Source organism: Ursus maritimus, unplaced genomic scaffold (genome assembly GCF_017311325.1).
Source record: "Ursus maritimus isolate PB19 unplaced genomic scaffold, ASM1731132v1 scaffold_28, whole genome shotgun sequence".
In the NCBI taxonomy this organism is placed as follows: domain Eukaryota; kingdom Metazoa; phylum Chordata; class Mammalia; order Carnivora; family Ursidae; genus Ursus; species Ursus maritimus.
The window spans coordinates 35,428,133-35,440,338 of NW_024425341.1; the positions used below are offsets into that span (position 1 = coordinate 35,428,133).

A 12,206-nucleotide genomic window follows, 5' to 3' on the forward strand; every position below is an offset into this window, starting at 1 on the left:
GTGCAAAGGAAGCTAGGAACTAAGGGTTATCCATATCTATCCCAGGGAGTGTCACTAAGGAATTGACTCTATTTTTGTTCTTTACAATGCATTTTGTACTTTGGGTTGTAACTGCCAGCAAGTACACAGAATCCTCCTGTTCTTTTTGTAGGCTAAAAGGCCCGACTTCACTTAATTCTGCTTGATGAAACTATGCTGGCATCATTTCCCAGGGATGATTGTCTACTCTGTGGTCAAAAGTTTGTTATGCAAAGGGTTTGAATAAACATTTCTCCAAAGAATATATACAAATGGCCAATAAGCACATGAAAAGATGCTCAACATGACTAATCATTAGGGAAATGCAAACAAATCATGACATACCACTTCACACACATTAGGGTGGTGGCTACTATAAAAATAAGAGAGAAAATAAAAAGGATTGGCATAAATGTGGTGAGATTGGAAACCTTGTGTATTGCTCATGGGAATGTGAAATGGTATGACTGCTGTGGACAACTATGGCAGTTCCTCAATAAATTGAACACAGAACTACCGTATGACCCAGCAATTTCACATGTGGGTATATACCCCAAAGAATTGAAAGCAGAGTCTCAAACAGGTATTTGTACACCCATGTTTCATTATTCACCAAAGCCAAAAGATGGAAACAACCCAAATGCCTATCAAAAGATCGATAAACAAAATGTGATACGTTCATACAGGAATATTATTCAGCCATAAACAGGAGTGAAGTTATGATACATGCTACAACATGGATGAATCTTGAAAACATGCTAAGTGAAATAAGCCAGGCACAAAAGGACAAATATGAATCCGCTTATATGAAGTACCCAAAATAGGCAAATCGCAGTAACAGAAATTAGAAGTGGGGTGCCTGACTAGCTCAGTTGGTAGAGTGTGCAACTCTTGATCTTGGGATTGTGTGTTTGAGCCCCACGTTGGGAGTGGAGATTGCTTAAAAATAAAATCTTAAAAAAAAAAATTGAGTTACCAGGGCCTGAGAGGTGGAGAGGGGAGGGGAATTTCTACTTTAATGCATACAGAGTTCCAGTGCAGGATGATGAAAGTGATCTAGAAATGGACGTTGGTGATGGTTGTACAACAGTGTGAATGTACCTAATGCCACTGAGCTGTACACTTAAAAATGGTTAAAATATTAAATTTTGTGTATGTTTTATAATAAAAAATAACAAAAAAGCTTATATCTTAAACTTTCATTTTGGCTTTTTCTGGACTATGAAATTGTAAAATTTTGCCTTTTGCCCAGTTTTCTTTTCCTGCAAAGAGCACATCCTCAATAGTCTATATTGAATGAATGAATCAATGCATGAAATAGATTGTAAATAAGGTTCTTCAGGACAGAGATTTTAATTGCTTTGTGCCTTTTTATACTTCTGGTCATAGAAGGTCACCAACTCATAAGTGAAAAAAGGCTCTTCTCTAGATTCATTGAATCTGGACTCTCTTATCAGAAAAGAGGAAAATAATATCCCCTGGCCCTTTTTCAAAAATCGTGTTTCACTTATTGTAAACTTCTTGAAACAGAATATAGGTTTGACTGTTTCTGTAGAGAGCTATTAAAAGACCTTTTTGCATAATAGCTGGAGGTTTTTTCATCTATGCTAATAAACTTTATGTTATGAGCAAATGGACATTTTTTTTTTAAATTTAGGAATTAAGTTTTGAAGGATGAAGTCTTTACTGGGTTGAAGTTATAAACCAAATTGGAATTAAATGTAGTTAAGTTTCATATTTTTTAAGTATCTAAAGGGGGGTACTTCAAAATATCTAAATGCTCTAAGAGGAAATTGAGAAAGCAAAATGACTTAGAGAAGGAGAGAGAGAATCTCAAACAGACCCACTGAGCAGGGAGCCCAAGCTGGGGCTCCATCCCACAACTCTGAGATCATAACCTGAGGTGAAATCACGAGTTGGACACTTAACTGACATAGCCGCCTGGGCGCCCCCAGAGACTATATTTTATACCGTTTCTAATAAAGCACCTAGCTAATATTTTTGGAATGAATGAATGAATAGAAGTCACATACTACCTTCCAGAAGTTTACAATCTATTTAAAAGCGGTTCTGGGATCTAGCTCTGCAGCCGGTTCCCCACTGGGGGAGTATCTGCTTCTGCCTCTCCTTTTGCTCCTCCCCTCCACTTGTGCTCTCTCTCATGGTCTCTCTCTCTCTCTCAAATAAAATCTTAAAAAAAAAGTTTCCATTAAAATACGAGATTATTTTTATTACTTTCTTTTGGTCTACTCAATTATTCTAGATATAGTACCATGGAAGCATATCAGATTTATTCATTCAAAAGTATTTATTAAAGGCCCACTCTGTGCAACCCCTATTCAGGACTCATTAATACTCTAATACTGATTTTTACTTTCCATAGGTATGTTCTCTTTCCTAGAGCAAATAAATGACAAATGAGAGACACTGGCTACCTTTTGGTAGTATATAAAAATTTTATATAATATTAAATACATAGTGCTAATCTGAAAATATTCAAAATCCTTTCCTAATTTATGCAAGTACATTTAATCAAATTGTGCCCTGCCTACTTTATATTTTACTCTGCTTATAATACATATCATGAAACAGCATATAGATCAATTCAAAAAGTTTTTTTGGCCCACATGCGTTTTGGAGAAATTAGATAATAAGTAAACACAATTTATATTCTTTCTTTATAATCTGCTGGCCAATAATACGGGTTATCAAATCGAAGTGCGTGTAGAATTTTTTTTCACTTTACGCTTCATAACTTGAAAATATTAGAGTAAAATAAAGCTAAATGATACAGCTATATCACCAAACTTTTTACTCACAAACATAGTTATATACTGTCTCCCTTCCCCCATCCTTCCCTAAGTCCTTTTGTTCATTTTATAGGTAAATGGGATCAGATTATGAAGAACTATCAATTCCAGGAACCAGAAATGCAAACTTTAACATATTTGCAGTGATAAGTCACCGGGTATCACTGATTTTGGTGAGCGGCCAGATGATCCATGAGAAACTGATTAGTGTATTCTGTCAAAGCAAATTGTGGTAGGTTGTTAAACTAATGAAACCAATGAATTATACTCCCCATATTTAAACCCATGTATAGACCCCTCCCTATTTAATTACTGGTTGGGCCATGTGATTTGCTTTGGTCAGTGGGACATTAGCAAATGTAACACAAGCAAAAGCTTAAAAAGAACTTGCACATGGCATCTCTGAGACTGTCATGTGAAGAAGGCCAAGCTGACCTTTTGGAGGATAAGTACACAGGGAGCAGAGACAAACCATCTCAATAGAGACTCCATAGATCAAACAGTCCCAGCCTAGGCATCAGGAGACCCCAGGCAAGATGAGCAGAATTGCCCAACTGACCCCAGTCCAAATTGCTGACCCACAAAATCATAAGTAAATAAAATGGTTGTTATTTGGTCATATTTTGTTATGCAACGATAGATAATTGACACACCATATCTCCAGTATGTCTTCTTTTGGATAATAACCTCTTGGATAATACTTAGTTTAAAAAAAAATAACTAACTGGAATTTAAATAAAAATTTGAAACAAACATAATAAATACTTGGCAGACAAAAAAATCAAATTACATGGCTCATTCTATGTAAATGATTCTTCATAAAACAATAATTACAAAAAAGAGAATTAAAAATAATAACCTCTCCAAAATATCCACCAAATATTTTACTTCATATGAATGTTATATTTTTTCTTTGTTGAAATAATGACACAGATGATTGCTTATAGAAAAACAGTATAGTCATGGTGATATGAAAATATATCTTAATGCTTACTTCACTATGCTCCCTGGGAAGCAGGATATAACTCATTTTATTGGAAAACAATAGTGCTGTTAAACTGTTGAAATTCTTCAGGATTGCTATAGGAAGAGAGTTCTGAGACTTTGCTTTTGTTTCCCCTATCATTTCTCACTGCTCCTCTATTTACTTCTTCCCTTTCTGCTTTCTATTCCCGATTGGCCCTATCACCCATCCTTTTCCATCATTAATCTCTTTAGAATTCCTTCATTTCCTTTACAATTCTTCCATCTATCAAAGATAGAGCTGCTACTTTTTTGGTCTTAGTAGTACTTACTAGTATTTAGCATATTGGCATCTTTTCAGTAAACATTATCTGTGTATTGACGATGGGATCACGATAGGAGAATAGGAGGGTAACGTTGGACCACTTTCGCTTGAGTAGGTAATAACATTTGCACTGAATCTTTAGTAACAAAAATATAGGGACTTGGAGTCAAAGTGATTATGGCAGCCGTGTACACCCTCTGGCACCAGGCCTACTTTTGGGGCCTTTCCGTAACTAGCAACTGCAGGCTTCATTACTCCTCCACGTTCGTCGGATTCTCTCCCTGAAGGGAAACTGTATTAAAAGTGAGCATCAGGAATGGTTGCTGATTTTATCTAAACAGCCGGTGAAAAAGCAGAAATTTGGGGAACCGTAAGCATGGGAGACTACTCGTCAGTGAAGAGCGGAGAGCGAGGATTAAGGGATCACCTGAGCCGGAGAATTACAAATGCTTCTGACACCTGCCCCCAAATTTTCCATCCTTGGACGGTACCTGGGGGGAGGGGAGGAGAAGCGCAGGACCGAGCAGCTGACCCGGCGATGGGTCGCGCCCCCTCCCCTGAGGGGTAGCGACGGTCGGACCCCACCCGCCCCGCGCCGCGGGTGGGCGGTGGGGGCCGGGCGCCGCCGGGCACCTCCCACCTGTCACTCAGCGGGCCGCGGTCGCTCTCCGCCCCCCGCCTGACAGGCACCTCGGGGCCGCCCCCGCCCCCGCTCCGCCTTGGGCTTCGCCAGCCTAAGTCACAACAAGGTCCGGCTACCTGGGCGCGCCCGGCCGGACGGCTGCGGGGCGGGCGCCGGGAGGCGGCGCTGAGGGCTCGCTGAGAGGCGCTCGGCGGCGTCTGTTGGAGCCGTTTCCTCGGTGGGCCGCCGGCGAGGGCATGAGCGCCGACTGCCTGTACCTCAGGAGCGGCGGCGGCGGGAGCGGCGAGGGGAGGAGGCGCCGCGCAGAGGCCACCGTCCAGGGCAGCGCCGGGGGACAGCAGGGCAGGAGATGTGCCTGTCCTTAGCGGCACAGCAAGCAGCATGCACCCCGATGCCACCGACAGCAGCGGCGCCGGCCTCAACCTCGCGCCGGCCGCAGCCACCGGCGGCCGTCCTGCCCCGGGCGCTCCGGGCGAGCGGCGGCCGGACCCCCGGGAAGACGCGGCGGCGCCGGGGGCCCCTGGCGGCGGGAGCTGGCGAGTGCCAGTGGCTGTGGCCGCACTCGCCGCCGTGTGCCTCTCCTGCCTGGGGCCCGGTTGCTGGCAGGCGGCCGGAGGCGCGGGGCCGTGCACCGTCCTGCTCAGGCTCAGTCTGTACGTGGGCTGCGCCGCGGCCGCCTTCCTCCTGGGGACCTTGTTCTCCCTCGTCTGCCGGAGCCGGCGAGCCCCGCCGCCCGACTTCGTCGCCGCCTGGAGACGGCTGGCCGCGGCCGCCCGCCGCGGGCGGGGGGTAAGTACCGGTCTCCCCACTGCCTCGCGCGCCCGGGGCCTCGGCCCGGCCCTCCCCGCTTCCGGTGCCAGCCGCCCGCTCTCGGAGACCCGGGTGGCGGCGGCGTGGCCCGTCCTCCCGCCCGGGTTGCGGGAGAGGAACGGGGCTGGGGTTGGTCGGCCCGGCGGGTAGCTGCGAACGGTCCCCCGGCCCTCGCGGGAAGCGGGCTCCGGGCTCCGCCGGGCTTGCGAGATGCTCGCGGAGATGCACGTTGTTAGGCTCTGTAGTTGCTCCACAAGCATCCATCCCCAGGCACCACCTTGATAGCTGAATAATCATGCCAAATCTTGGCTACCGCTCTGCAGTTGGCGACGGGAGCCCTCAATGTACGCACGCGCTGCGCCCTGTATGGGTCATTGTGTTTCTAACCGTTCTCTGGGGGAGGTAACTTTGTGACCTTTTACCGCTGCGGAAACTTGTTCAGAGAGGCTCACTGGTTAGTTCTCACCCTGCCAGTACCTCTCACCCAACGCTGTGCACACTTTTACCGCCTCATCCTGCCATCCACTCTGTAGATCAGTAACGCAGTCCCAGCTAGTTTCTGTGATTTAGAAAGGGGATGTCAGAAATCACTTCAGTTTGCAACAACGGGGAAGGTACCCCCAGTGAGGTGTGGGACAGCAGGGCGGGGGTTAGGGAAGATAGGAATGAGCTCTTCTCTTCCTTAGTGCCAAACCGCTACTTGATCAACCTCCCAGCTTCCGCTGGTAACCCTCTAAATGAAACTGGATTCTGTTGTAGCTTGTTAGCTTGTGTTTGGGGCTGAGATTTGTTTCTGCCAATAATTTATTTAACATGGGTTTACTAAGAGAATTATATTTCATAAGCCAGTAAGATACAGGATAATGTCTCTAAATAAGCCAGTGAGGAAATAACATACTCCACAAACCAGTGATAGATGAATACACTATTGTTCCAGGCAGTGGGGAAATAAAGTCCAGATTTATTTAAGCAGTACCTCTCTAGGTTTTGGTTCTTGGTGGAGTCAGTGCTCTCAACCAAAAGCTGGGTATTATCTGCTGGGACACATAGCTAGTGGACAATGGCATTGATGTTGGCAGGCAAGGAGAGCTGCTCTGAAGGTTAGTACTTTCTAACCAAGGCAGAAACAGATGTCCCTTCCCCTCCTGAGACTGCTGCCTGGTTTAACACCCTGCTGACCAAGAGTTGCCTGACCACAGCAGGAGCAAGTGTTTCAAGATCTACAGAGAGCTGTTCAGATCAGGAAAGAGTAGCCTTGCCCAGACTGAATACTCTGGATAAGTCCACACAAATTACTGGTGTTTAAAGTTTAAGTGTCCATTACGTCATACTTATTCTTCATATATTTAGATGGATAAGCACTCAAGAGCACAATAGTTCTGCAGATATCATCTTGACACGGTTTCTCAAATTCACCCTCCAATCAAAACAATTCCACTTAATTTAAAAACGTGGATTTGAAATTATAACCAATATACAACATAATTTGGCACTCACTGCTTGACTGAATTATATTGTCATTAAACTGAAATTGCCCAGCCACTTTAGGGTAAGGGAAATGGCAGTGGTTTAACTTCATAAAAATATTTGTTAGAGGGACCATTGTCCCCTGGGTTTTGTATTTGCTTATGATATGATCTGCTTACTCTTTTGTAAAAATCATCACCCTCTTCACCAAAATTACCCTGTCCTGAATCGGTCACTTCTGAATGCAGCCCTGAGATAATTGGTGGAGGGTCGTAGGTAAGGGAGTCAGGCATCCTCACTCTGTAAGTCTCAAAAATTAGTAATGTTTATTTCTTTTAAAAGCCTTCATGTAACAGTTCTTTTTTTTTTTTTTTTTCATATCTAATTTAGCAAGAGTTGGTGGGCAGGTGTATTTTTCCTCTGGACTTTTCTCTGCAATGGCAGAAAATAAGGATCCCGATTTTACTAGCCAGTTTATTGATTTATAAATGATGTCCCAGTTCTTTAGAGTATTGTAAGAAATTACAATTCAGTCAGTACGTATTTATCGAGTGTTTTATATGAGCCAGGTATTATTCTGGAAGCCGGGATTGAATCAGTGAGACACATAAGAGCCCTTCTCTGGAGATTATATTCTTATGGGAGATCAGGCCATAAACAAATAAGTGAGATATTTTTAGATAGTGATAAATGCTTATGAGACAAAAAATAAGAGTTACATATTTAAGAGTTCCTAGTAAGTGAGAGCAAGAAGTTTAAATGATGAGGTCAGGGTCAAAACCCAGAGTATTTGCATTTTGCCTCTGAAGGCATAGAAGCCTCATGTTGTGGATTACCACCCTATTTCCTGGAAAATACATTTCCCCAAACCTCCCAGCTCATTTATACCTCTGGGTAGATAAAGCTTGGATTAGCATCCAGAAAGATGGTTTAGTAGAGGAGTTTGAGAAAATAGTACTTTAAAGGTGAAAGAAAATGAAGCAGTATATGTAATCCTTCACGTATACTACCAGAAGATTTCAGTTAATAGAAGTGAAGTATAATTTTAAGGAAAGCAGATTATTGGTTGTTCTTTGGAACTTGGATTCTTATAATAGTCTTAAATGAGAAAATAAGGACATTAGGAAAATGTAGTTTCTAAGCTCTATATTATAATTGAAATGCATGTTTTTCACATAAAATTTTATGTTTTTGACAGTACTGGTGTTACTTACTCAAGCCTTTAGTTGTGCTGCATTGTTTGTTTATTTTCCCCCTTCCCCTAGCTGTGCTATATTTCTAATTTGTATTTAAGGTGTGTGTGTGTGTGTGTGTGTGTGTGTGTGTGTGTGTGTATTTAATGTTCTGTTCTTTATGAATGGAAGCATAGGCATGTGGTGTAGTACATGTAGTAGCATGTGGGGTAGGAGCTGGACCACACAGGTCATCTACCATATGTGGAGGGGGAGGCTGTTTAGTAGTGAACCAAATGGTGCCTCTTAAGATACAGTGACTACTTTACTACAGAAATTTTGATTCAGCTTGAAGAAAAGAATCCTCACTTTTTCTTACACAATTTGGATTCTTCTAGTATCAGCCAGACAGGTCAGAGGCTGGGATCTATCCTTCTAGCTATCCATCCTTCCTTTTTTTTCTTCTTGGTCTCCTTTTATAGAGAAAAGAAAGGCATACACCGTTAAAAGTAAGCAACCTCAAAGAAGCCCAAACTAAAAGTGACAAGGGGCTTTTGTGTCTAGGAGTGTTTAAAATGTTTCTGCATGCTTCACAGTGTGCTTGTTGGCTGTAAACTCCATGTGGTTAGCACCCATGATTGACACCTTTTGTTATACCTTGCACCTACCAAGAGCTCAAGGAGTGTTTGCAGATGATGATAAAGAAAATTATTCTCTCATGCTTTCCCCCGCCTATTAATCCAGTATTAGTATTTATTGGGCATCTCCTATGTGCAAGAATTTTTATTTTTTTGGGGGGGTGGGGGTGGGAATTACTATTGATTAAAGTAGTAAAAATAATTTTCAACTCAAGTAGAAATAATATGTAGTGGTATATACAGGTACTAAGGAAGCTTTTCTGTAAGGTCAGGAAAGTCTTACAGTTGATATCTGGGCCCCACTTTAGAAAAACTTGGACTTTGTTATAGACCAGCAGACTGAAGCTGTGATGCCCTGGGGCTGGCCTGCTCCTGGGGTAAGAGTTGTTAGTTCACCTTTGCTGAGCAGACTGTCATAGTGTGTTCCATCATGTGCCAGGCCAGTTAACTTACCTGGCCCAGGAGCCTCAGATTCACTGGCCAGTTACTTGACCCTAGCATATCACCTAACCAAGGCAACAGAAAGAGAAATATGGCAAAAGTGAATCAATAGTTTAGAAAATGTATTTTCATTTCTGGACCTTCAGTACAAAGAGCATCTTCATATAATGGGAAAAAAGAAAATAATTTTTATATTTTGACAATAGGAAGGTAAGAGAATACTACTTTAGCTGTCAGGTATTCTCATAGTCTATGGATTTTCTCTTTTACATTGTAACTTACTGGATGTTTCTTGATTTATGGTTCATAAATTCAAAAATATGCAATTAATTCATGATGATCAGAAGGCTGATACAAGAAAGTCCACAAAAGTGAAGTGCTTAGTAGCATATGGGAAACCAAAGTCCACCGCTATATGAAGAGAACATGAATGAAAGGCTTCCCAAAGTTCAAGCAGATAGAAGAGTTCAAGTGGTTTATCAAATCTAACTATTAGGCGTTTACCGAATATCTGCTCCATATCTGCTATAACGATCTTATTAGATCACTTTTTGCCTAGTTAGTTGCTGAGTGCCTGTGCCCAGCGCTTAGTAGGCTCTCAGTAGATCAATTTTGCCTGAATAAATGGATTATTGTTTGAGACAATAACAAACAAGTATCCCACTGCCATTTTTAATTGAAATTTTAACCCCAGCATCCTAGAGAAGGGTCAGAGCCTTGCAGTAGGTGTCACCAAGAGCTTGGGAAATTGCTCTCTGGAAATGCAGGGCAACGTTTTTAATGTTGGGGAGGATTCAAAGATGAACAAGAATCTCCCTGTCCCTGCCCTCTCAGGCTGAGTAGATGGGGCTGATGGAGAAGACTGGATGGGAGGCCAGATGTTTACAGAGACAGTAAAATATTCACACAGTAATCCATGGTGCCAGTTGGCTGGGGTAGGACTTCTAGAATTCCTAAATGAGTTCTTTTACGAATACAAAAGTTCTTTGAGTAAAACAAACTTAATATAGTTACTTGAGGGGAAAAAAAAAGAAACAGGGATTAGGGAGACTATATACAACCTCTTTGTGACTTTCCTTTATTATGCTAATGTGATAAACTGACCCTCAATAATTTGATAATGGGGAATGGCATAATATATTTACTGTCTTCAGAATATTTGTTTGCATTTTAACCAGGGGATTTAAGTCATGGTGGCTAGTGGGAAAAATGTTCTTGAGGAAGATGACTTTTTGAGAATTCCTCCAATCACAGGATCCTTCCTAGCTCTCTTTGTGGTCTAAAGGTTGTTTTCCTTTAAATTCACACTATTCGTGATTTTTAAATTTAATTTTTTATGTAGATTATAAGTTCACATTAAAAAAAACATATACAAGGGTGTACAGTGAAATTTTCTCTTCCCTATAGATAGTTATTATTGATAGTTGTTTATTCTTCCATATATATATTATGCATATATAAGCAAATACAAATATATATTCAAAGGGAGAAGTTTTTGATATCTGTAATTTCTTGTTACAAAACAATGATTACACATAAAGGACAGTTATTTTTTATATCTTCATTATGAAGGCAGGCACTATTCCTTAAGCTTAGGAAACGTAAGAAGTTATATATGAATGGTAAGTTCAAAGCAGGAAGATATAATATATGATTATACCTGAAACATAAAAAATGCTCATCAAAAATAGGACATGAATGCTAAGAAATACAGAAAGTGTGATCTGAATTTAGCAGAACTCTTTAAAGGAAGCAATATTTATTTTCATAATTTACACAAAAAATAAGCCAAGCAAACTGCTGACAGAATGCATGTACCATTTAGGATTTGAGTTGCCACTGTGTATATGAGATGAATCACAGGAGCTAGGATTGGAAACGTAGTTTGGGCCACGTTGTGGAAGTCTTCAGTCAAGAGAGTGGAACTGGATTTTAGTCTGTAGACTTGGCAGCTACTGACCCAGGAGGAGAAATACCATGTTAAGCGCAGTGATAAAAAGTGAGAGTTAATGAAGCTGTGTGAATGGAGATAAGAGAATAAATTAGTGAGATTTTTCTTTGATGTAAAATATCATTATCATTAGAGTTAGGTTTAATTATCTTCTCCAGAGTGTTCCAACATTCTCTTTAAATAATAAATTCAGCCCCAAACAAAGGTCCTCCTGTTCACAAAATGAAGACCACAGTTTCCAAGCTTGAACGTTCATTCTGTTTGGAACCCAAATTTTGGTCATTTCCCGGGAGGTTTACTTCTCTCTTGAAGCTCAAGCTGTTTTTATTTTTGTTTTGTTTTTGATGTCACCTTCGTAATTGAATGTTGCCTTCTTGAAAATATCTTAGGTTTCATTTCCCAACCTTATTGTTTTGGGGTAGGGAGTACCCCCAGATTCCTGAAAATGTGAGTTCTTGTAGTCAGAATGGTGCACACAATTGTGCTAAAATGGTGACTCAGCAGGTTTGGTGCTGAAGGGTCAGGCTTTAGAAAATGAACATTGCCCGTGGAAGGCTTTACATATTAAAATGATAGCATACAAACTTGTGGTTTAAAAAAAAAAATTGCACCTTTGCTTTCGAAAGAAAAATACTGCAAACTTGGAATTTATTTATTTTTTTATTTTATTTTTATTTTTTTTAAAGATTTTATTTATTTATTTGACAGAGATAGAGACAGCCAGCGAGAGAGGGAACACAAGCAGGGGGAGTGGGAGAGGAAGAAGCAGGCTCACAGTGGAGGAGCCTGATGCGGGGCTCGATCCCATAACGCCGGGATCACGCCCTGAGCCGAAGGCAGACGCTTAACCGCTGTGCCACCCAGGCGCCCCTGGAATTTATTTTTTTACCCTTCAGTATTATAGATCAGTTTCCAAACTAGGGTTGGATGAGTGGGTGGGAATGATAGCAGTGATAGGCTCTCCTGGA

General features: G+C 41.6%; 1 protein-coding gene across 2 annotated transcripts in view; it reads left to right on the forward strand.

Moving 5' to 3' along the window:
- Positions 1 to 5,140: 5,140 nt before the first annotated feature.
- SNX25 (sorting nexin 25) overlaps positions 5,141 to 12,206 on the forward strand; it is a 124,016-nt gene continuing 116,950 nt past the window's right edge. For both annotated transcript variants that reach the window (XM_040643392.1, XM_040643393.1), the window contains exon 1: positions 5,141 to 5,548. In XM_040643392.1, the coding sequence (XP_040499326.1) occupies positions 5,141 to 5,548 (408 nt within the window). The remainder of the gene's footprint in view (positions 5,549 to 12,206) is intronic.